This window comes from Podarcis cretensis, assembly GCF_951804945.1.
Source record: "Podarcis cretensis genome assembly, chromosome: 14".
Classification (NCBI taxonomy): Eukaryota; Metazoa; Chordata; class Lepidosauria; order Squamata; family Lacertidae; genus Podarcis; species Podarcis cretensis.
Window position 1 is genome coordinate 38863644 of NC_137183.1, and position 26390 is coordinate 38890033.

Here is a 26390-nt window from a genome sequence, read left to right on the forward strand (position 1 = left end):
TTTTATTTTGATTGAGGATATTTTAATGCCCAAATGGATTTTTTTATTGGTTATTTTAATTAGGTAAACTACTGAGAAGCCATTTTGGCAGACAAGCGCTATATAAATTAATAAATTAGCATTAATTAATTAGCTAATTTGGGGTGAAACAGATCTTCCTGAGATTTCAGAGAACTCTTAAGAAAAGAAACCCAGGTATACCTCTCCGTGCTGAGGATTCTTGGAACAAACCTGGAGGAAGTAAGCCCATTCTGAGTGAAGATGAAGAGAAGGGGGGTAGTCTTTGGTCATGAATTCAATTTGGTTCTCATTTAAAAGTGAGCCCTCTTAATTTGCATTCTCCAAAACAATTTGCGAACCGAAGCAAAGACACCCTTTGAGATTCACTCTTCTTCAAATTTTGCAATGCAGTTCTTCAGCCAAGTAATGTGTACAAAAATCCATATGCTAGGTGTGTAATTATGCATATATTCATGAACATAACATACAAAAATGCACTGTTAGGGGATGGTGCTCTGCAAATATGAGTATATTGGGCAAAACTGAGTACAAAATGTGTATGTTCAGAGAGATTTGCACGGAAATGCTGATGAATTTTCATGAGGACTAAAAAAAACCCCTGAGACTCACTAACTGATGTGAGGAATTGAATTTAAGATTGGGAGAATGAGAAACTGAGAGAAAATGGAACTCGCAGAATTGCCCATTCCTACTTCCTCTCACCCACCCACCCCTTTGGACCCGTCCTACTTCGGAGAGAAAGATGCATAGCTATCTATTTGCAAAGAGGATTTTTCGCCCCCTCCCCTGACTACTCCACTTTTCCTGACTGCTTGGGCAATGCTGCCATAGCCATTGTGCTTTCAGCCCAGTCTTTCATTCCCACTTTCTTCATCATTGAGGTCTAATCTCAGCCGGGAAGCTACGCCGGGCATCTTCCTCCCATCCGCAGGCACCCCGGCCATTGCGAAGCCCAGCCTGCTGTGCTGATCCCCCTTCCTTTGACCTGCTGTGTTTCCTGGAGAGCAGCTGGGTGGGAGACATGTGCCCTGAATCTTGCAACCCAGCACAAAAGTGGCAAGGCAGGCGATGAACTTGTCAGCTTGCGGTTTCTCAAAAAACCCCTGAGTCATTTCCTCTGTGGGGCTGGGAAGGGAGTTGCTGGAAGCCTGGAACCACGGCGGCTGTGAAATTTTCCCTTCCCTCTTTCCCTTCCTCTGCTTGCACTTTCTCTCTCCCCCCCCCCCCCACCTTTCAGAGGCTCCGTCCTCTCCCCCATGCTTTTTACCATCTACATGAAGCCGCTGGGAGAGATCATCAGGGGGTTTGGGCTAAGTGTTCAGCAATATGGGGATGATACCTAGCTCTACCTTTCCTTCAAATCGGAACCAGTGAGGGCAGTGAAGGTCCTGTGTGAGTGTCTGGAAGTGGTTGGCAGATGGACGGTGGCTGACAGATTGAGTCTGAATCCTGACAAGACAGAAGTACTGTCTTTGGGGGACAGTGGGTGGGTAGTTGTAAGGGAGTCGCTGGTCCCAAACAGGGTCACCGTGCTCCTGAAGGACCAGGTGCGCAGACTGGGAGTCATTTTGGACTCACAGCTGTCCATGGAGACTCAGGTCACTTTTGTGTCCAGGGCAGCTGTCTACCATCTCCACCTGGTACGCAGGCTGAGACCTGCCCGTGGACTATCTTGCCAGAGTGGTGCATGCTCTAGTTGTCTCCTGCTTGGACTAATGCAATGTGCTCAGCGTGGGGCTACCTTTGAAGGTAATCCAGAAACTACAATTAATGCAGAATGCGGCAGCTAGACTGGTGACTGGGAGTGGCTGCTGGGACCATATAACACTGGTCCGAAATGACCTTGGCTCCTAGTACGTTTCCGAGCACAATTCAAAGTGTTGGTGCTGACCTTTAAAGCCCTAAATGACCTTGGCCCGGTATATCTGAAGGAGCATCTCCACCACCATCGCTCAAGCTGGACACTGAGGTCCTCCTCCAAGGGTCTTCTGCTGGTTCCCTCACTGCAAGAAACGAAGTTACAGGGAACCAGGCAGAAGGCCTTTTCAGTCATGGCACCTGTGGAATGCCCTCCCTTCAGATGTCAAGGAGATAAAGAACTACACAACTTTTAGAAGACATCTGAAGGCAGTCCTGTATTGGGAGGTTTTTAATGTTTGATGTTTTTATTATTTAGAAATGCTGTAAGCCACCCACAGTGGCTGGGGAAACCCAGCCAGATGGGCGGGGTATAAATAAAGTAGTAGCTCCCCACTATAAACTCTTCATTCACCAACCCCTTCCCTCCCTTGCTTTTGTGTAATGGAGGCTGGTCCTATTAGAGCAAATGGGGCACTGCAGCACCTAGTTATACTATGGAACTCACACTCAAAGGAAACAGTGAGAGCCACCAACTTGGATGGCTTTAAAAGAGGATTGGACAAATTCATGGATCATAAGGCTACCATGATGGCTATGCCTATCGTGGTTGGAAACAGTAATGCTTCTGGGAGCCACAAAATGGAGGAGTGATCTTGGGTGTGCTTGCATGTTTCCCACAGGTACCTGGTTGGCCACTGCAACAACAGGATTCTGGACTAGGTGGGCCATTGGCCTGATCCAACGGGCTTTTCTTATGCTCTTATGTATTGCCCCACTGGCCTCAGCCAGTCCCTACCTGCCTGCCTCCTTGCAACAAGTCTAGGGGGTGGCACTGCCTATTAGTTTCCTTCTCCGTCTCTGTGTTGCCCTTGTACAACTTCACAATGTAGAGAAAAGTAGAACTAGTGGTCTTTGCCTGCCTTTGTCTCTGTCTCCACCTACTGTTGGGCTCCCTGCCTTTCGCCCCACCAGTCTTAATGGATGCCAACCACTGATGCTTTTATGTACTTGGTTTACCTGCAGGTAAATAGTGGATATGGATGGATAAATCAGTCAATTTTGGTTTCACTCAAATTCTCATTTTCCCAGTTCACTCCATTTCTGCGTCTGTTTGAATTTTTTGTGTGTACTAGTGAAAACTAACCATTTTAGTGTACGTTTGCCCTCATTGCTTAATGCAATTTTGCCAAATATTTTTCAATGAACTTCCCCTAATGTCATGCATTTTGTCTGTTGCTTGCACTAATATTTGCATTCCTCTAATGTACATATTCTTCTATACACCTTCCTCTAATATGCACATTTTTCTGTGCACAATTCAGAAAAGTATCCATTTTTTAAAAGATAGCTGCATCCCAGTTTGTGTGTTGTTTCAGGAAGTGCCGATTAGGTACTTCTAATTTCATCCTGATCCCTGGAAGTGGGGAGGGAATGGAATTGGGTTGCAGGTAGCAAAGTGTAAACTTGAGAGACACAGAAGTCAGAGTAGTGGTACCTGGTTAGGATGGCCACTGACATGTTAACCCTGCCTCCCCCCAAAACAGGACAAAGGCAAGTGTAGATTTGCATAAAATGTACATGTGCTGATTTATATGTGTAGAAATCACTGCTATGACTGAACAGAAATACAATGCATTCTACCATATTGGAGAAGATAACTGTGATGAGGCACCTGTGTCTTCCTGCTCAGTCAGCTGTCCAGGTACTCATGATGGATGGGCAGCTTCAAGGTACCTGCAGCTCTCACTTCTTAGATTTCTTTATCTTTAACCAGATTTGACCCAGACAGCCTTTCGAACAGAGAATGGTCCTCTGCCTTCTGGCAGATCCACACCTTAGTACTGCAGCTCCCAGGCTTCCTGGGTGTCTGACTTGGTGGTTCCAAGTCTGCCTGAGGTTCTGGAGAGACAACCGGGTAATTAGTTCAAACGAGCTATCTCTTTCTTATCTGCTATTGATAATTTGGGAGCAGGCCAAAGTTATTATCAAGCATCTCCCCCCGGTTATTGAGTCTCCCACATTTCAACTCCAGCAATGGGATGTCTTATCTATGTTGGCTATCTGTTCTCAAATATAGGCAGTCTTTTCCCTTGGCACGGTTTAACATTTTGCCTTCTAAGCTTTTAGAAGGCGGATATAACAACGTCTCGGCAAATGATAGATCCTGCCTGTGCAACAGGGATGAGGTGGAGACAGCCCTATGTCTTCTTTTTAACTGTACTTTTTACCAGGAGGCTAGAGAAGTTCTCATATACTGCCTTACGTGATTCCCCCCCTCCCCCGGCTTCAAAATGTCTGGAGACGATTGTGCTCCAGTACTTTTATTATGGAGCAAGTTAACGACATGTAGAGATATTGCTTAAAGTCCAGTTTAAAGCCCGTGGCCCTCCAGATGTTGCTGGACTCCAGCACCCATCAGCCCCAGCCAATGAACAGCCAACGGTCAGCGATAATGGGAGTTGGAGTCCACCAACATATGGAAGGCCCCAGGTCCCCTACCTGTCTTAGGTCATCCATGATTGCCTCATGCAGCGCGTAGTTAATCCATGGAATTCACTTTCAAAGCAGGTAGTGAAGAAAGTGTGGCAATTAGCTTTGGTAGAAAAATTGACTAACAAATTGACTTAAGTTTCTGAAAAGTTTGAAATGAAAGGGCACATTTGCAGTGGATTGGTATACCTTTTATTATGTATACGGCTAAAGGGAATCAGCAGAACCTCCTTTATGGCTAATGTACTTTTAAGCTGCAATGCGTTCATTCATTTGAGTAAGTGGCTGGAATTGTGTTGTTCTGGTAGTGCTGACTTCACAGTAATCTGTAATCTCATCTACTGGAAAGCGGGTGGGGTAATTTGGTTTGCTTCACTTTCTTGGTGATTTGTAGCACAATAAAACAATAAAAATAGGGGGAGGGGAAAGAGGATTGGACAGATTCCTTGAGGATAAGGCTATCAGTGGCTACAGCGACTAGATATAGGATTCTGGGCTGGATATCTCATGGGCTTTATCCAGCAGAGCTCTTCATGTGTTCTTCCTGGATGTGGGTTAGTCAGATACATTCTGGTCCCAGCCGTTTTCTGAATCAGTTATTTACCTTCCCACCCCCCATCTTTTTGGCACCACTGTAGCCAGGCGCAGTGGAAACAGAAGCTCTTGTCTCTTAGCTTATGTTCTTTGCTCAGGATTTAGGAGTCTTCCTAAGAGAGATCCTCTTTATCCTATGCCACACACGCACACGCAAGCTGCTGTTTGTGGGGAGGGGTGGTGGTGTCAAGGAATCCAGTCAGGGAGACTTCAGGGCTGTCTGTGCAGGAATATAGTCAAAGGGAAGGAGACTGGGCGCATTTCCACCCACCCACTCACTCCCCCAGCCCGACTCTGGCAGCCGTTCAGTCTTCTTTCCTTTGCAAGGGGAGCACTGAGAAATGCTCCCCCCCCCCCCCACACACACACCCTCTCTTCCTCAGATGAAAATATATTCTGGTTTCAAACTCTCTAATCTCTATCGCTGAAGCAGCAGCCAGGCGTCTGTCGAGGCAAGTCCTTCCTTTGAGATCTTCCCAGAATGTAAATGCAGAGCATTAGGAAGTTACGAAGCATCTCAATTAAGAGGTGATACGACTGTGATGGATGGCCAAACCACAAACCAAGGCGGGACAGTGGTGTTTCGGCTGCCACTCTTTCTCTACCAGGATAAGCCAATCCTGAAGCCCTGGGCGACCGCTCATCACCTGCCTGCAGAGCCAGAGAAAGATGTTGGTGCCCTCTGCCCTGTTTAGCTCTTTTCTCTGTGGATCTCCAGCATTGCTCTCCATGAGCTCCTGGGTTCTGGCAAGGGTGCTGCTTGCTATTTTGTGGAAGCCTCAATGGAGACCCGAAGGTGAAGAAGTGATTGGAATCTGTAAACACAGCAAGCAGGTGGTGCTGTCAGTCTTGCTGCACAGAAGGCTGCATTGGTCCAGCAAGAAGGTTTGGGAGGTTCAGAGGAGCCTCAATGGAGATCCCTCAAGAGGAAGGATGGGCAGCCTTTTGGGATTTGAGACCCATATCCTATTAGACCACCGACTTTACTGAAAGGAATTCCATACAACCAACTGGTCTGCTTCTGTCGATACAGCATTGAAAGAGTTGAGCATATTTTACCATACTGCTTATAGTATAAGGACATTTGTTCCTTATTCGTCACACCTATTTTAATCAAATTCCCAGGCGCACTAGATAATTTTTACACTTGCCTCCTTTTGTCAGACTCCACTAATGAAATCATCATCAATGTGGCAAAGTTCTGCGCCATCAGCATGCATTATTAGAAGATTAAACCTCTCTACCAACCACATTAGCATTCAAAAATTCATTCAAGTGTGATTGTGCGAGAACACATATCCTAGTTTTTTTGTCGTACTGTTAATCCCAAACTGTCTTTTGCCTGTAAACTGTAAAATGGTATGTGCTTGGCTGTATTCTAGTGGCCAATCTGAGAGAATAACCATAAAGATCAAGTGATTCCCTTGGAGGCAGAATGGTCAGGAGCCAGTGTGGTGTAGTGGTTAGAGTGTTGGACCAAGACCCAGGAGACCAGGGTTCAAATCCCCACTCAGTTATGAAGCTCATTGGGTGACCTTGAACCAGTTACTGCCTTGTAGCCCAACCCACTTCACAGAGTTATTGTAAGGGTAAAAAGGGGAGGTGGAAAAGCATGTGTGAAGCCACCTTGATGGAAACATGAGATGTAAATCTAATAAATAAACACAAGTGTGACAAATGGGGCTAAATCAAAAGTGGGTCTCATAAATGGGCCTTTCATTATTGGCCAAATAAGAAAGATTCAAGTCAGATAGCAAAGTGGCAATATTGCTGCCAGAGAATTATTACTATTATTTATTCAATTTATATACTACCTGGAGAAAATGGACATCCCCATCCCCGCCCTGACTTGGTAAGTATCTAACTAGGATGCTTGTCAGGTCTATGTAAGGCAATTTGAGGACTGCTTCCATTGTCTTCTTATGGTCCACACTACTGCTGCAGATGGGGTTGTGGTGATCCCCTGCTTCACCTCAGATGGTGTTTTGTAGGAGTAAAGGGGGAGAAAAATGGTTGCCTGTTTTATACATCTGCATAAACTGCTCATCAACCAAATGGCTCCCAGGATACTGAGTATATTTTAATCCTTGTCTGATCCTTGCAGATTCAGTTTGTTAGGCGAAGATCAGAGAAGCCATACTAGCTGAAATTTCTTGATGTTGAGCAACTATTAAAGGAACCAAAGGCTCTTTCAAATTTACATAAATGTAAATAGATGTGCAAATAAAGGGGGGCAACTGGATTTGTATGGGCAAGAAGGCACCAGGGCTTGTGTTTTGATTTGTTCTTAATGCTATTAATGTCTTTCTCAAATGGTAGCTCTAATGCATTTTCTGTGCTAGAGCCAGGAGCTCAATCTACTCTGAAGATAGTTCCAAAATGTGCTTTTCTACAAGCTTTCTATAATCACACAGCCAAAGCGCAGGCAGCATCCCATTGAGCACTTGTACAGCATCCCAAGGATGTCTGGGAGGCAAAGGCCATATTAAAGTTGACAGGCTAATGCCTCTAATGATCCCTCTGCCAACGGATAAAGTATGAAGTGAACTTGATAATATGGAAAAGCAGAGCATGTGGAAAACACAGGAGAAATGCTCAGGGTGGGTTAATTGAACGGTTGTAACTGAAAAGCCAACTAAGGCACGTCTCAATATTAATCCCCATAATTTAAGCAAAGCCATAAAATGTGCACAGTACCCAATGAAAGCCAGGGAAGCAGCAGCAGCTAAGCTCTTAGAAGCAAAAATATCCTCCCTTCGAGGGGCAAGGGCAGGCTCTTTGGCAAATGAAACGTGATGATTTAAGGTCTGTGCTGGCAACTTAATGGCCTCATCCAAGGTATTTCTGTTATAGGGGCATGTCCAGAGGCAGAGCTGTCTACCCAGCCTAAATCATCCACATGTACGGAGAGCTCTAGCCTCTAGTCTCCACTAGGGATGTAAGATGGCATCATTTTCTGTTCCACTCACTCTCTGGTGCATGCAGCCCTGTTTCCATTCTGCTGCAGTTTGTCTTCTGCCAAATTGACAATCTTTGTCCCTCTGTTCCTGTGCGGCAAAATTAAGTAGCTTATGTAATCAATTACATATTATAGGGGGTTGCACTAGATAACCCTTGGGGTCCCTTCCAACTCTATAATTCTGTGATTCTGTGTTGCCGTTACCTTATTCCAACCCATTCATTTCACTGCAAAGGAAACACAATGCAAATGTAGTGGGGACATAATCAGTTATATATTGATTGAGGACTGAAAACAAAAGCAGCAAATACTGATTGTATTTGCTTGCTTGATTTCCATTGTATTGACCTTCAGAGACACAGTGCCTCTGATGGTAGCTCATGGCCATCGTGAATGGGAGCCACTGATAGCCTTTCCCCCCACAAATTTGTCTAATTCCTCTTTAAAAGAACCCGATTCAGCATCCGTCACCACATGCATCGTAGCAAATGCAGTAGATCCACTACACCGGCTTTCCAGCAGGTGAGTTGGCATTCCTTACTGGGAGGGAGAAGGGTGAGAACAGGCAGGTCAGCACGGTGCAAATGCACTGGCAGAACCAGACCTTCTCATCCCACTAACCAACAGGGACCTACCTGCCACAAAGCTAGTGTAGCAGCTTTGCCCAGTCTGGGAAGCCACTTCTTAGCACATCCCATAATTTGCTGTGTGATTAAATGGGCAGTGTTTGTAGCAAACACCCTTCAACCTTTCATTCTGAGGGTTAGATCTGAGCACTTGAGAAAGCTTGACACCCTTCACGCCATCAGAGCAATGTTTCGACATCTGTCCTTTTGATGATACTTTACCAGCTTGCTTGAATTCCTGCCTAAGCATCCAAGTGCCAAACGTTTGAGTGTCAGAAGTTGCTGTCTTTTTGAAATGCCTTTGTACAGGGATGTGGGTTGCAAAATTTCCTGCAACAAAATAATATTCCAGAGAATTTTCCACTACCCGCTTTTTCCATGGAAATTTTTCAACATCTAAAAATATATTTGTTCACAAAAACAAATTGGTAACATAATATATGGATCCTAGTGTGCTATCAGACAAATTGAGCAGTTTCAAAGATGTAATTAATTATTTTCAGGCTACTATCTGTAGAAAATGTGTGTGAGATTTCTGTGTATGTGTGTGTTTTCATTGCCCCTTCTCCCTTGAAACTTAAACTATGTATGGAGAGTACATGCTATTAGATTGTCATGTCTTAAAAGTTATTTACAAGTATTCCAATAAAAGTAATTTCCAAGTAAAGCTTTGAAACATAAGATTTTACACCACATTAATTATATTTAATTGAATTTTTAATTCCAAATGAAAAAGTTCAACTACTTTTGACGATTGGAAAAATATTTGAGATATTTATATAGCATATAAAATTAACATGCTAGCTTTAAGGCACCAGGAAAATTCCTGATTTGTTTTTTTTCCTCCAGAGAACCCACATCAGTGCATTGAATACAGTTGGTTTTCAGGGGGCTGGTTGACTCATGACAGCATTATAGTTCATACCAAGGGCTGGTGTCAGAACCTGGAACCCTTGCCAACACCTGTTCTGGCACATTGACCGGCCTGTTCACCTGGCCCAGTGGAGGCTGGTGCACATTGAGACTAGTAGGGTGGAAGACAGGGAGACCAACAGTAGGTGGCGCTAGAGGCAATGAGAGCCAGAGCCAGCTAACTCTTGTTTTGTCCTCACCATCTTCCCTGCTGAATTCCATAAGGGCAACAATGAGACCAAGGAAGAGGAAGCTGGCAGGCAGCTCCACCCACCCTCTGAACTGGTTGTCGGTCGGAAGGAAGGCAAGTGGTGGCACACTGGGGTTAGTAGGGCCGTGCCCCATTTCCCAGAATGATAAAACTAAACCAACAGTCTAACTCACCTGCTTAAAACCACCACTCAGCAAGCTGATTCACAAGATAAAATAACCGCTAAAATGTGATCGCCTCTCCCTGCTCCTCCCAAACACATATTTTAAGGTTCCATCTATGGATGGGGAAGGATGGTAAATTGCAGAAGTATTACAAATAATTATTGCACTTAACAGAAATGTCCGAAACTCCCATGGTACTAGGTGCATTTTGTGCCAAGGCATTTCATTAGCACGAGCAGTTTTTGAACTCCAGGCACAGTACTGCGCCTAAGATTTCAGATTAAAACTGCAGAGTGAAAGAAAAGGAGGACCTTTTTATGCCTCCCCACTTCCAGCTACTCTCTGAAGACTGGAGAAGAGACCCTCTTAAGAATATTAGGGGGAGTGGGCAGGGGAAGGACTAGACCATGTGAAAAATAAACATAATATTTTAACTGCAGTTCATTCATTTTCAGCTTTATATTCTTGTTATAAAAAGTGCGCCTAGACATTCTGTCGTTGCACCCATAACCTAGGTTTAAGGTGCCATTTAGCTCCTAGCTTTCATATATCAGTTTCTAACACTGGTTAACAGTGCAGTCCCCATACAGCTCTACTCAGAGGTAAGTCCACCTGAGTTAAATAAGAATTGAAGCGAAAGAGGGGGGAAAGAGAAAGCGTTGTATCAAATTGCTGGTCCTTAAGCCATTGTTATGATTTAGATCTAGATCTATTGCAGTCTAGTCACGTGGTGAATATTTCTCATGTTTCTACCCACTGTTTATATTTGTTATAGTTCAATGTTCGGATTGCTGATATTTGTTTAAAGTAAATAAAAGTGATTTGGAAACCCAGTGCTAAAATGTGTGTGTGGGGGGGGGTGTCTTAAAATTAAAACTATCAGATAAAGCAGATAAGATCAGCACTAAACAGCAGGGGGAAACAATTGGCGATAAACTTGGTAAACCACCAGCAATAAAACCAACCTGAAATGTCAACTCATCCATAGACCTTTGGGAAATTATTAATATTTAAAGAAGTGGGAGACAGGGAGAGAGAAAGGACCTCCCTGAGCAGTCCATAGGGCAGGGAGAAAGACTGAGAAGGAGGGTGAAAAGGGGTAGAACAGAGGGGAGGGGAGGAAGTGACAGAAGGATGGAAAGGGGCGTCTCCAACCACTTTTGGTCCTTCTGCCCATCACTGGCTGTGGACCCACCTAGAATTGTGGTGCTGCCCCCAGACAGATATGGCCCACTGATGGTTTGTGGTTACCTTGTCATCCTTGTTGGTGTTATCATGCAGACTGACTGCTGGGACCTCTGAAGGGTGGGATTTTTGGTTTGGTGTTTTGTGACCCTGTTAAAGCTGCTCTACGAGGAAGAGAGCAGCCCAGCTCACTCCGAGAAGTGTTACGCACAGCTTCCCAGCATCAAAGCATGTTGTGACTGAGGGAAGGCTCAACATCATCTGAGGACTCCGCCACCCGCTGCCATGTGTTATCACAGCTGAGCCCCTCAAATACCCTCATCAGAAACACATCCATTTCCAATCCTGGCTAGGATCTGATAAGGCCCATTGCATCTGTTCTCCATTAGGTGCTGTGTGCTTGCTTCTTGCTGAGTTGGAGAGGGCCTGTTGCGCTGGGACATGGCGCATTGGCAGGATCCCATCTGGTGAAAATTAGGGAAACGATAACATCTCTTTGGGGGGGGGTGCGCATATGTGTGTTTTTGTTTGGCATTGGAGTCATGTTTGACTGTTGCACTGATGGAAACCATGATACTTTCCCCCCATCTTTTAAGCAGGCCCTTGTCCAAGACTTGCTGATGGAACACTCATCACGCTTCGCTGCTTCTCTCCCTCCTTTCATCCAGCAAAAACTGATGCCAAAAGTAACGGTACCCTGGACTCAGGGCTGTGAATCTGCTAGCCATTTTATTCACTCTCCAGGGGGATCCTGAACATGTTTTGGGGCAAAGCAAGGATCCCAGTAGCAGGGAGAGATGGAGCCCATCCTGCTCTCTTTGGCCTCGCCTTCTCCTGTGGCCAAAGGAGAAGGTCCCTGGCTTAACTTCACTCACTTAAAAGAATAAGGAAGCAAGAGATCTCTGTCCGTGAACCTGAAGAACAGCTAACACTCAGAGTAGACAGCACTGGGCAAGGTAGAAAGACTGACCTAGCATAATGTCACCATAGTTGAATGAGTACATGTACCTGCTATGCATACCAAAGGTGCAAGATAATAATAATAATAATATTATAATAATTTATTATTTATACCCCACCCATCTGGCTGAGTTTCCCCAGCCACTCTGCGTGGCTCCCAGTTCAGTGGTAAAAACAATACAGCATTAAATATTAAAAACTTCCCTAAACAGGGCTGCCTTCAGATGTCTTTTAAAAATAGGATAGCTGCTTATTTCCTTGACATCTGATGGAAGGGCGTTCCACAGTTTGGGTGCCACTACCAAGAAGGCCCTCTGCCTGGTTCCCTGTAACCTCACTTCTCGCAATGAGGGAACCGCCAGAAGGCCCTCGGCACTGGATCTCAGTGTCCGGGCTGAATGATGGGGGTGGAGACGCTCCTTCAAGTATACAGGACCGGATTGAATCCCTGGCATCAGGAAGCAAGTGGCGTGGCAAGCTGGGCTATAATTAGAGCAGACATGCATCCAACTTTGCAAATGACATTCATCTATTTGAAGGTGTACTCTGTTTGAAGGGATGGCTCATCCAGGTCCAAGATAAAGACTCAGATTCAGTGTTCTCAAACTGCCGGCGCAAGGGCTGTTATGCTATAGCATACGGGCTAGAATAATGTTTGTACGATATGATGCATTTTTTTTTAGTGATGGTTCCTGAATGGCCACCCTAGCTAGAATCCTTGTCCTCAATGCACCCATTTTCTACTTAGGAGAAATTCTCGCATATCATGAGCCGTACCCTACACTGCAAGAGGAAAGTCTGGTGAGAAAACCAGCCAAGCCAAGCCATTACCTCCAAGGGGATAGCTTTATGTTTCTCTGCCCACCTCCTCTAAGCAGCCCCTTAACCGCCTGAACTTTAACTGACCCAACCCACTCCCCAAACTGGGTAGAGTAGTATGACAATTACATGTGGGGTAAATAACAAGGCCCCAGACCAAAGTTTTCCAAAACAAAATATGCTTTTACTTAAGGCTTTGGTAAGGAAGTGTTTGAGAAAATTGTTTTAGAAACAAAGTAATTTTGTCCTTTGAGTAGTTACCCACAAGAACAAATAAATAAACAGAGACAAACCCATCCAGCTCTACCTTTTCAAGACTGCTTCCCTAATCATGCAAATACTTATCAGTTTACATCCCTCACTTTAGAGTCGTGGTCCCTTCGTGGTCCTCTTCTGGTGCCTTCCTCCTAAAGTGCCCAACTGTGATCTCTACTACAGTGGTACCTCGGGTTACATACGCTTCAGGTTACATACACTTCAGGTTACAGACTCCGCTAATCCAGAAATAGTATCTCAGGTTAAGAACTTTGCTTCAGGATGAGAACAGAAATCGCGCAGCAGCGGCGCGGTGGCAGCGGGAGGCCCCATTAGCTAAAGTGGTGCTTCAGGTTAAGAACAGTTTCAGGACCTCTGGAACGAATTAAGTACATAAGCCGAGGTACCACTGTGTGTTTTAATGCTCTCTTAAGTGTTTCAGCCCTTTTTCTAATTCGTCAGGTTTCCCACTCTGCAACCTTCTGACCACCTATCTTAGTTTCTAGCTTAACATATTCAATATTTTCACATACTCTCTTCCAACTTTTTCACCAGTCAGGAGAAGGGCACAGTATTGGGTACTTTTCTATTTCCCCTTCACTGCCAGGTTTCTAGAATGAACCTTTGAGCAAAACTTCCTGAGCAAAACATGCCTTCTTAAACACTTCACCTTCTTGTGCACATTAGATTTTCCTGTATGTTAGAGCCTTTAAAGGGGGAAAAAATTACAAGCCTAATGTCACAACCAAAGAACCAACACAAAACAGCTGAAATCCTTATTTCCTTCACATTAGCTTTCAGAAATGGTATCCCCTGACTGTCCACTCTGCCCCATTGTCTTCCTACCGTCTTGTTCCACTTCTTGGGTAGAGCAGGCTCAAATCATGATGGCCACATATCTTTGGGCTTTGGCCACAGCTACCCTGCACTTCCATTCACCCCCTGCTGCTCCTCTCTCCTTCCCAGAGCCCAGTGGTCACTGTGTGTTCATCCATCAATGGCTCAGACAGAGGACATACCTCCGTCACATTTTGACCTAATTTTGACTGTTCCGCTTTAAGAGCCCCTGGTGGTTGCAAACTGCAGATTATATATTTACAGGGCTGACAGAAATGTCCACCACAATTGCAGTGTAATAAATGTGGTCTTAATAATATTTCTCCATTTTATTAATCTGCAGTTACATGGTTAACATGAATCTTATTTAATGCGCAATTTTTCATGGCGGGAAGAAGCCAAGGCTCTTGATTCCTTTCGGGCCAAAGACCGTCAAGATTGGTTAATTGGCCCCAGCAACTTGGTTGTGCAAACCACCCTCACTGTTTGCATTTCTGACAATAAAAATGAGCAAAGCATTGTAAATAAATTTAGCCCCTTTCCCCCCTGACATAAACCAGATCTCCTTCACTACACGTTTTTTCCAAATTTAAAGAATCCCCACTGGAAGCTACACTCTGTAGTTCTTTCTGGATTACCTCCCTCTCCCTCTCTGTCTCTCTCAAGGTTGCAATTCGTTACCTTTAATGAGCCTTAACGCACTTTCCCTTCCACTCTGCCCTGTCACTTGCTCATGATCGGCAGACTGCTGAGAGCAGCGTGGAAATTCCTTCCAGTTTCCGTAGGAGACAGACTGTCCCCCTGATGCAGCTTACTTAGCCCTGGGGTGGCAGAAAGGAAAGTTGGCTGTTTCTGGGTGCCCAGAGCTTAATGCTGGAAGGCAGCTGTGAGTGCTGGTTTCAAACAGTCTGATCTCCAGGAGCTTAACCCAAGGAGCTGAGGCTCAGGCAGGGCAAAGTGTGAGTGTGAATAAATATAAACTAAAAATAATACAGTGGTACCTCGGGTTACATACGCTTCAGGTTACATACGCTTCAGGTTACAGACTCTGCTAACCCAGAAATAGTACCTCGGGTTAAGAACTTTGCTTCAGGATGGGAACAGAAATCGTGCTCCGGTGGTGCGGCAGCAGCAGGAGGCCCCATGAGCCAAAGTGGTGCTTCAGGTTAAGAACAGTTTCAGGTTAAAAATGGACCTCCAGAACGAATTAAGTACTTAACCCAAGGTACCACTGTATAGGGGGGTTTTTTAAGTGGGAGAAGAGGCAGGACATCTGAGGCCTTATATAAACCATATATTTAAAGCAGTATCATACAACTCTAAACAGCCTTGGGCTTCCCCATTGAATCCTAGGAACTCTAGCTTGCTAAGGGTGGTGTGATCCCTATTCTCCTAACTGAGCTACGATTTCCAGAGTTCCCTGTTAAACCATTCTGTTTTAAGTGGTATAATGCAACTTTAAGTGTATGGTGCAAATGGGGCCCGAGGCCCACTACAAAAGACCCAGGGATACCCCAAAATGCCTCAAGCAGATGCCCAGGATTGCTGGGTGCTTTTGCCAGACCTCATCTTCGCATACCCTTGCCCCATGGCAGCAACCTCCTCACTTCCCAGTGATAGTGAAACAGGCATGGCTGTGCCAACACACCTGCATGTGATCAAACTGCCAGTGACTTGCCAATACACTTGGGCAAATGTGGCAGTGCCCCACCAACTCCAGTGTGCTATCAGCCAGCCCTCCCACCCACCTGCTTGCCTGACCTACAACCCATCCCATAGTCTCAGTGCTGCCCCTTGTAGAGCTCAGCAGGGAGAAAGGATGTGACAAGTCTAGTATTAATTGGTTCCCCCTGTCATTGGCTCTGGCGCCACCCACTGTTGGGCTCCCTGCCTTCCACCCCATAGGTCTCGATGGGCACCAACCACGGCTGCTATAAGTGCTGCCCAAAGTGGCAACATATAAGGAGAAGCTGCTTGCTCCTTGGTGCTGTTACCATCACGCCGGCTCCTGCTCCAGCCCACTTGCAAGTCCCACAGAAGTCCTCATTTGCACAAACAGGCTTCTATGTGCCCTTGAGTGTTTCAACTCAGAGGGTGGCTGTTCTTCTTCCCCCCTCCTCAACCCCCCCCACTGCCTGCTCCTGTATGTTATTCATCAGTTTACTCTTTGCCATGTATTATCCATTATTCTCCTGCTTTCAAAGAGCGCAGAGTCAGATGTAAATTGTGTAACTGAAAACATATCACAGATAGGCTGCATGCAATCCTCCTGCAGGAATTGTCAAGCTTTTTGAAAACGAGCAAGGGAAGGGGAGTGGGGGACCCAAACATCAAGGCTGGTTTGCAACTGAAAGGGGAAGAGAAAGGAAGAAGAGCTTCCCATGGTTTGTATTGTCACATTATGGCAGATTTACATTCCCAAGGAACAGCTGCGTGTTGGTCTATAGTTGGGTGATTCCTTAAGGGCCAGCTTCTGCAAGAGACTCACAAGCGACAGTGAAGTTTAGCAGATACAAGAAATAGCCTGAGCAGACCGGAAGACCCATTGAAGACAATAGGAATGATGTTAGCATAGCATAGCTTAGTGCCAGTGTAAGTTTCACTGGATTGCTAGTCACCTATCTGAGATGCAAGGAGTTTAGAATAGGGGCCAGTCTCCCCCAGACCTCACCATGTTCTCCTTTGGGGGGACTTACTGTGGCCTCAGTTCAGCCAGCTGCAGATGAACTGGGATGAGTGACATAAGCTGGTTTAGCGCAGGCTCAGCTGGAGATCTGCCTTTTGCAAACTCTGCTCATCCCGGCAGAACTCGGGTTCGGATTACCCATTAAGTCTGACTTGGGTGCTTTGAGTGAAGTTTGTTTATGGCTTGCTACCAAGTTTTGCAGATACTCTTGAATGCTTAGAACTTTAAAAAGTTGTCTCTGCCTCCCTCCCCCAAGGCAAAAGGACTGAAATAGGACAGCTATCTCATAAACAACTAGAGGTTATGTCCACAGGGCATGATTAGTACCCAAGCTGGAACTTCTAAGCTTTCAAGAAGGACCATTTGTTCCTCCTTGGCCAACCTCCCTTCTCCAAACCCAAGCCTTATACTATGGCTCCGCCTTTGTCATAAATATATGAACCTGTCCATCTATCTCAGCTTAGTCTATGCAGACTTCTGCAGCTTGAAGCACTCCAGATGGTGTTGGCCAATGGGCATAGCCAGGGGGGGCTAGGGCAGCTGCTTCCCCCTAGATCAGGGGTCGGCAACGTACGGCCCATGGGCCGGATGCAGCCCACAAAGACCGTTTTACTGGCCCACGAGCCAACCGCTCTGTGAGTTCCCCGTGCGCTGCGCTAAACCAGCACAGTGTAGCGCGGGGAATCGTCGAGTGGCGCCAAAAATGGTTCTGCACATGCGCAGATACCAGAAATCATGTCTGTTCATGTCCAAACGCTGAAAATTGCTTCAGTGCAGGCATGATTTTCGGCATCTGGGCATGCGCAGAAGTGATTTCTGGCGCTGTGGACATGCGCAGACGCGATTTCCCGGCATCGTGCTGCTCCAGTCCAGCCCACGGACAATCTCTGTGGGAGTGATCCAGCCCATGGCCGGTAAACCTTGCCTACCCCTGCCCTAGATCAAGTAAAACAATAGTAATACTTAACTGACTGACCAATCACGTCGGTTCTGCCCCCTCAACAAAACTCCTAGCTACGCCCATGGTCAGAGATGATGGGAGTTCCAGCCTGACCACTTCTGGAGAGTGCCATGTTGGCTACTCCTGGGCGAAGGATCCTTCTTAAAGAATTCTGAGCTCCCACATTAAACTGTGTTCAGAAAAGACAGAAACAAAACTTTATGAAGTTAATATACTCAACACTGCATTATTAAAGGCATCCATAAAATGCAGCATTAAACTCTGGTAAATGCAAATGTTGCAAATTACTGTGTGTGACTAAAACTGGGTCACAAAAACACAAGTTTGCAGAACTCCTTGGGGGATGAGTTGAGTATTAAGCCAAATTACGGTATGTGTGATAGTGCAATTATATAGGAAGAGAGAGAGAGAGAAAAGAGAAAGCTTTTGGAGAAAGAGGGTAACAGAGTTGGAGCTTGCTAATAAATCTAACTGTATTTTGCAGGATTAGAGCAGCTTCCTTTATTACAAAAAGCTATTGTCTCCCATTTGGTTCTGCAGTCTATTCAGTGCCATGGTAATAATTTAGTATTTTGCATTTGATCCACAAACAGATATTTAGCCCTTGCATTGTATTCATGTTCAGGACTGAGCTGAAAGTGAGGAGGGGGAATGATTTTGCAAACAATTTGAAAGATACGTCTCCTTTTAGCGATTTTTTTCAGGGATTGCTTATTCAGGATTATTTATTCAGGAAGCCCTGTTATCAATTGGAATAGGCTGTGTCTGTCCTCAGGTGATCGGCTATGTGGTGTTATGTGAGATCTCTGATGGGCTGGGATCATAACTCTTGCCCTGTAGCATATAACTGCCCTGTTGTGCCACAGCAGTTTGAGCTAGGTCTGGAGAATCTGGAAGAGTTTTTGCTCATTGTTACATGTGTTTTGAATTGCCATTTTGTCCATGCATAGTTCTGCTTCCCCTGGCATGTCGTATTATGAAATGTATTTGTGTGTTTGCAACTTGCAACTTTTAACCTTTTCTCCTCTTTCTCTCTGCTCTCCTCCACTCCTCCCCCACCTTTTTAGCCTGCGACTGCCACCCTGTTGGCGCAGCTGGAAAAACTTGCAACCAGACCACTGGACAATGCCCGTGCAAAGACGGCGTGACCGGGTTGACCTGCAACCGCTGTGCCAAAGGTTACCAACAGAGTCGGTCACCAGTGGCACCATGCATCAGTGAGTACCGCCACCAAACTTCTCGTGCTTTGTTGTCATGGGCTTCTCTGATGGCAATGACAGCTTCTGCAGCTCGGACGATGCTGACAAATTAATCAATTGGATGCCTATCCCACACATGGCATTAAATGCATTGGTGATAAAACAATGCAGTTAAAAAGAAAGTGAAAATAAAATGTAAAAGTTAAAAACATTTTAAGAGCATTAAAAACACACAAACACATTAAAAGGATGATAATTAGCATCGCCATTATTTATTTTGTTTATGAATCACATTCCATCAGTTATGCCAATGTGATTTACAATGTAATAGCATGTATATAAAAAAGTTACATCTATAAAACAGTTGAACTGATTGCCTATTATATGGTTTAAAGCAACAGGGCATATATAAAATCTGTTAAAATCCAAGACAGATACCAACTGGGATAAAGTTTTTAGAAGGCTTGTTGAAGGAGAGACTTTAGCAGGTGTTGAAAAAACAATAGAAAGTGTCTGTGCAATGGGAGGAAGCATGAGAAGGCAGGTGTTGCAACGCTTAAAGCATGGGTAGGCAAACTAAGGCCCGGGGGCCAGATCCGGCCCAGTCGCCTTCTCAATCCGGCCCACGGACGATCTGGGAATCAGCATGTTTTTACATGAGTAGAATGTATCCTTTTATTTAAAATGCATCTCTGGGTTATTTGTGGGGCATAGGAATTTGTTCATTTCCCCCCCCTTGAAAATATAGTTGGCCTCCCACAAGGTCTGAGGGACAGTGGACCAGCCCCCTGCTGAAAAAGTTTGCTGACCCCTGGCTTAAAGCCAACATTGTGTGGCATGAGCCTTCTGATAGGATAGATTCTGCAGGATGACCTCTCCTGCAGAATGAAGTGATTGGTTGGGTATGTAAGGGATGAGGTGATCTTTTAGGTAGCCAAGTCCCAAGCTCTATATCACTGTGTACACCAATACAGTCATACCTTGGTTTTCGAACAGCTTAGTTTTTGAATGTTTTGTTTCCCGAACGCCGCAAACCTGGAAGTGACTGTTCTGATTTGCGAACTATTTTTGGAAGCTGAACGTCTGATGGGGCTTCCACGGTTTCCTGTAGCCAATCAGAAGCAGTTTGGTTTTTGAACATTTTGGAAGTCAAACGGACTTCCAGAACGGATTCTGTTCGACTTCCAAGGTACCACTGTACCAGCAACTTGAACGTAGCCTGTTAGCTAATTGGCAGCCAATGAATCCCAGAAGAATGTAATAGAGACTGACAGTTTGTTATTGAAGATAAGCATTCAACCAAAAAGTGACATTTTAGAGCTATTTATTTCAGATGTTTATAGCCCACCTTTCTTCTATCATGGAACTCAAGGTGGCATACATTTATTTTATTATAATTTATATTTAATGCCCACTCTCCAATGAATGTTTCCAATCCCCGAGCAAGGAACAAAGTAATAAAAATAAACAGTGAAAAGCAATCTACTAAAATTACGAAATCATATAAACATGTCCAATAAACAACTCCATCGTAAGGTAAACAAGCAAAACTGCAGCAACAAAAATTAATATTTCCAATCGAACCAAATACCTAGGAAAACCAAATGAAACATTCAAACATATAGAAACAGCTAAACAACCAGTGATCTTAACAACCGTATCTGACCCATTTTTCATTTACGGTAGTCCACTAGAGTGGGGTGCTCTTTGTGTGAGAGGCAGAGAGGCCCCCACTCTATGCCAACAGACTCTCACTCTGTTCACCCCCACCCTTCAAACCACCCAGACTCTCAGTCTGAGGGGCCTAAATTGCTACTCACAAGCATCCACAACAAGAAATTCCCACCCCTTACCCACAGTAGCAACAAAGCAAAAAACGGTCCTCAGACAGCCTTCTATCTCAGAACTGACCAGACCTACATCTGCTTAGCTTCAACAAGGTGGTGGCTGTATCATCATCTGCCTTTGGACTTGTTTTTGTTTTCAGCATCCTCCTCGACATTTCCTTTGCATGGGTCCCCTTCATCCTGAGGTCTGGAGCCTGCCTAGGGGACTGTGCGGTTCCTAGAGATACAGGAGAAATTTGGATCAGCTCACAGCTAATGTGCAAATTTGCAAACTGAAACACAGCTATCCTTCAAGAGCCACACTCCTCTAGATTCTGCAGATGTAGTTCTCAAACCTGTCTGCTGGAAGTGGGAAGGGACAGTGGCCAGGCGAGCACACACATGCTCAAGCCAACTAAGAAATTTCACCTTTTCTTTTCCAGAGATTCCTGCCATCAACCCCACCTCTGTGGTCACTAGCACAGAAGAACCAGCAGGTGAGTGTTTATTCTGTTGAAACGCAAAAATGGGAAGACTGCCCTGGCTTTGTAAACTTTTTATTTTTGCCTAACTTTAGGGGATGCTTCAAAAAAAAAATTATGCTTGCATGAATGTCTGCCCAGATTTCGGAGAACAACCTGGATTTGTTTCTGAAGTGCAACTGATGCACTCAGAGCTCTTCCATCGTTTTCTCTCTCCAAATGTGTGTCCAAAACTTCCTATAGCTTTCAGTTATGGAACGTAGAAAGCTACCTGCTTTATATGGAGTCAGACACATTGGTCCATCTAGCTCAGCATTGCCTACACTGACTGGCAGCAGCTCTCCCAGATTTCAGACGGTACATTCCCATCCCCAGCTGGAGATGCTGGGGACTGAGCCTGGGACCTTCTGCATGCAAGGCAGATGATCTTCCGTGCAACTGCAGCCATTCACTTCATCTGTTCCTTTGCTCCCTTTGTATCTTTCCATCACCGCCTCCACGTAAACTATGTATTTATTGCATTTTTAGACACTATTGAACTAGATGGAACAATGGTCAGACTCAGCATGGGGCCACTTCCTGTGTCGGTGAGGCTGGCTGGGGCTAAAGGGAGTTGGAGACCAAAAAGTATCTAGAGAGCCACAGGCTCTCTGTCCCTTTCTCAGGTTGTCAGCTGGAATTTTGATGCCAAAACTGCTCCTGGCCTCAGAGTTTGCTCGAGGGCAAAAGTGACCAGGTTTCCACCAGCTAAATTGCAGGCCGTAGGTGCAAATGTGGTTCTAAATCCACTGCCTCCTGCTGCATTTCTGGGGATCAAGTGTTGTCCATCATCCCCATTTCTTCTTCCCAGGCACAAGAGATTCCTCTTCTTTGTTCTTGGCTGTCACATTAGTTACCTGTGGGAAAATATTTCTGTCTCAAAATTCTGCTGCTACTAGGGATGGCTGGATCCTCGTTTCTCTGTTCTGTGCCTCAAAGTTTCCAAGTTAAATTTTATGCTGTTCGGCTCCTATCAGGCGGATTGCTGCAAACTATACATTTGCAAAAACACAGCATGCATTTTTCTATGCTATTTTCACTAATGCAATCATTATTATGATTATTATTAAGGCGTGCTTTACCTTACTATGTGCATTTTTGTGCCCGTTAATCGAACGGAGAACTGCACTGCAAAAATTTCAGAGAAGTGTGAATTTCATAGGATAGCTATGTTTCAGTTTGCATATTGTTTTCAGAAAGTGTGAATTAGGTCGATTGGCTTTCACATATGAACTGAATCAGACATCTCCCCCACCCCCCACTCCCCAGCCACAGAGCAGAATGATGCGCCATGGGGGCCTCTTTGTCTGGGACTTTGGACATGTAATCAGACCTGTGCGTAGAAACTGCAGGTGGAGGGTGCAGCTGGAACAATGTGGTGGGTGAGACGCGGTGAGAAGCAGGGTTGCAGAGCTCTAAAAGACCTGCAGTCCTTCTGAATTAGGCCACCTGCTCATGCCCCATTTGTCCAATGTGGGCACATGTACAGCCCCGCATCCTACCTAGAACAACAACAACTGCCAAACAAACCAAAACCACCACTTGCGTTTAGCAATCTCTCCTTATCCTCCACCCCTTCTCTCCAACCCTTTAGCACAATTGCTCTTTTGTGCTAGGAATTCAGTGGGAAGGTTCTTTCGCTTTGCCCCATTACGTGGACTTCTTGCTGAATCACTTTCGAAAACTTTCCCTTTGCCATTCTCTTCTGCTCTTCCTGCCTGCCCCTCCCAGCTTGATACAAAGGAAGGGAGTTCGTCGTCACCCCAGAACAGAAATGTCAGAGAATTCCAATGAAAATGGCCACGGGGGCAGAAATTGCTAATGTCTGTGTATTCATCCTATGTCCAGAAAGCAAATCGATCCAGTTGTGGTTGCTTTCAGTCTGCAAATGATATGTAATTGACTACATTCCCCCCCCATTTGCATTGCATGTCCTATGCCCTGATGGAATAAAATATGGGGAATAAAATCATGGCAACTCCCTACTTTCCTCCAAAACGAAACTCCTCTCTCCTTCCCCCGCCACTTTTTGGCTGTTAGGCCTCTTAATTAGGCACATCAAAGAAGGGACACTTCAGGAAAGGGGGTGGAGGTGTGGACCGAGTTTCTGTATATCTTCATTCCAAGATACATTTGGGAAGGAAAGATTCAGATTTTGTTTAAAATATATTGAGGGCTCTTATGAAAAGTTTTAGTTGGAAAAATATAAAAGGAACTTGATGAAAAACCTCGGCTCTTTATTTTTACTTTTCAGCAGAGGAAGTCTGCTTAAGTGGTCCATAGAATTATCTGTGGTTTTCTTTTTATAAACGCCTGCTTCTAGTTCAAATATGTGCAGAGTATGTTGCTGCTTCCCAGAATACACTTTGAAGAGCCATATTCCGGGTCCACCCTGGGAGAACCTGGGTACTTGGGACAGGAAAACCAAGGCAGGGGTGGGGAGCTGCTTCTTGAAGAAATTTTAAGCAAGGTTGCTTTCAGAAAAGGCACTGAGTGCCCACTCTCCTGAGATATGCAGTAACTGAGTTAACACTGTATTCCTAACCATGTCTATGCAGAAGTAAGACCTATTGGATCCAATGGGGCTTACTCGCAAGTAACTGGGTTGCAGCCTCACTCTGTGCTGGGAAGGTGTGTGTATGTGTGTATGTGTGTTGTCATTTGTTTATTTTTAGAAAGGTATAAAAAAGGTAAAGGGACCCCTGACCGACTCTGGGGTTGTGGCGCTCATCTTGCTTTATTGGCCGAGGGAGCTGGCGTACAGCTTCCGGGTCATGTGGCCAGCATGACTAAGCTGCTTCTGGCAAAACCAGAGCAGTGCACAGGAACGCCGTTTACCTTCCCGCCGGAGCGGTACCTATTTATCTACTTGCACTTTGACATGCTTTCAAACTGCTAGGTTGGCAGAAGCAGGGACCGAGCAACGGGAGCTCACCCCGTCGTGGGGATTCGAACTGCCGACCTTCTGATCAGCAAGTCCTAGGCTCTGTGGTTTAACCCACAGCGCCACCCGCATCCCACTTAGAAAGGTATAGAGACTACTTAATCACAAAACTAAGCAGTGTACTTAATAAGATTGTTGATATCAGAGGTGCAGAGGTTAGATTGTTGGGCTACGATCTGGGAGAACAGGGGTCAAATCCCCACTCAGCCATGAAAATCATTGGGTAGATTTGGGCCAGTCACTCAGTTTTACCCTAACCAACCTCACAGGGTTGATGTGAGAAAAAAGTGGGGAGGAGGACAACTATGTATATACCATCTTGAGGTCCTTGGAGGAAGCAGCAGAGTTGAATCATAGAACTGTAGAGTTGAAAGGGACCCTAAGGCTGGTCATCTAGGCCAACCCCCCAAGAACATTGCCTTGCCTCTGCTGTGCTGAATTATTGCCAAAACATCTAATATGAACAGAATCCCGAGAGTGTGATACTCATTTCCCAAAGATGGAGGTGGAATTTCTCTAGGTGACTTGGGGGAGCCTCTTTGATGCTGAGTTTCATCATCATATTTGGGGCCTTTCTTTGAGGCCTGAGATCACCTAGATATTAAGGCTGAACCGTTTCCACTTCCATGCTCCTTTTCCTCAGGCTCGAACTGGGAACTGTTTATTTATTTACCAAGCATTTGCAGTATCTGACCAACCAGAATACAAGTGTTGACAATAAAATCCATATTATTAGTTTTTTAAAAATCCAGCCAAAGGCATAATCCTTTAAAAGTCTCTTCGTAAACTTGGCTCTGCAAGATTTCCATATGCTGCTGATTCATATTCATATTTAGAGATAATAATTATAAATAAAAATACAGGGTTGTATCCTGAGCTATATACAGAAATGAAAAGCTATGTACAGGGAAATGAAAGAACCTAAGTTAGGCCTGTCGGTTAGCTGCAACAGGTCTACTCTGAGGCAGATTAATATTGGCTATAACCCGCAGTATTTTAAGCAGGACATCCGGGAATTACAGAAGCCATCCCTGCTTCTGATTAGAACCTGGAATGTCCAGTTTTTTGCTCTGGCGCTAGTCAGCTGGCTCGCACCAGATCGCAGGATGCAATCATTTTTTGGTTTTGCACAAATCAGCTGGCTTCCTTCTGATGAGGGACTGACTGTTAGCAACTACTGTAGGAACTGTAGCCCTGGGAGAGGAATAGGGGGTCTCCTAAGAACTCTCAGCACCCTTAACAAATTAATTAATTTTAAGGTGATATCATAGTGCTTTAAAGTATGGTGTGAATGTGGCCTAAATCTGGAGAGAGAGTGACTGGAACAACCAACAAAAAAAAAATGACAAGCAAGAGCTGTCTGAACTTAGGATCTTTCTTTCTTTCTTTCTTTCTTTCTTTCTTTCTTTCTTTCTCTCTCTCTCTCTCTCTCTCTCTCTCTCTCTCAACATAAGGAGAGGGGGAGGGAGAAAGCTGTTGCTTGGGCTGGTCTATGTGGAGTGGGGGGCTAGTAAAGGGAGTGGGAGGGGGAGAGTTGAACACCTGAAAGGCAAGGGGACTGAAACAAATAGAGCACTGTTACCAGACACCTCAAAGAATCTGACGCACCTGCTGTATGTTTAGAAAGCCTTTAGAGATGAAATAACTGGTATTTTGTTTTGTTTTTTTGGTTTTTAATAAGGGGAAAGGGCTGCACAGATGAAGAGGAATGATTTGGGCTCCCAATACCAACACCACCCACCTTGGCTTCTATTCAGGCTCAGGCCCCATCTGACTATAAATGTTTATGGCTGAAAATGGAAGCTGCACGTCTAGTTCCTGCTCTGTAAATGTCAAGTTACAGGGCAGGGCTGGCACCATGGCGGCTGTCCCTCAATTAGAGAAAAGGGAGGTGCTTCTCCCCCATGGAAAATGATGAAAAGAGCATCATTTCCCCACCGGCAATGCTGGGGCTTAGGAACATAGGAAGCTGCCTTAGTCAGGTCATTGGTCCACCTAGCTCTGTATTGTCTACACTGACTGGCAGCAGCCCTCCAAGGGTTCAGGCAGGGGTCTCTTCCAGCTGTACCTAGAGATACTAGAGATTGAACCTTGGACTTTCTGAAGGCAAGGCTGATGCTCTGCCACTGAGCTATGGTCCTCCATAGCTTATGCAGTCCCTGTCTCCTTCCTGGTGTGGAAGAATGCTCCCCTGAGGAGTTGTGGGGTGTCTCTGCTGCCTGCCCTTCTGGGCCCTTTGTGGGAGGCAGTGGCAGGGTCACTTTGATCACAAGTGAGCAGTGTGTACAGAGGAGGAATCCTTTCTAAACACATAGGGCACACAGAAGATTATACTACTTTCACAGTGAGCAGAGGGATGT

General features: G+C 45.2%; 1 protein-coding gene across 1 annotated transcript in view; it reads left to right on the forward strand.

Moving 5' to 3' along the window:
- The window catches only part of NTN3 (netrin 3), a 115208-nt gene that overhangs the window by 65367 nt on the left and 23451 nt on the right, over positions 1 to 26390 (forward strand). The window contains exons 5-6 of the mRNA XM_079952388.1: positions 18608 to 18757; positions 21009 to 21062. Of these exons, the coding sequence (XP_079808514.1) occupies positions 18608 to 18757; positions 21009 to 21062 (204 nt within the window). The remainder of the gene's footprint in view (positions 1 to 18607; positions 18758 to 21008; positions 21063 to 26390) is intronic.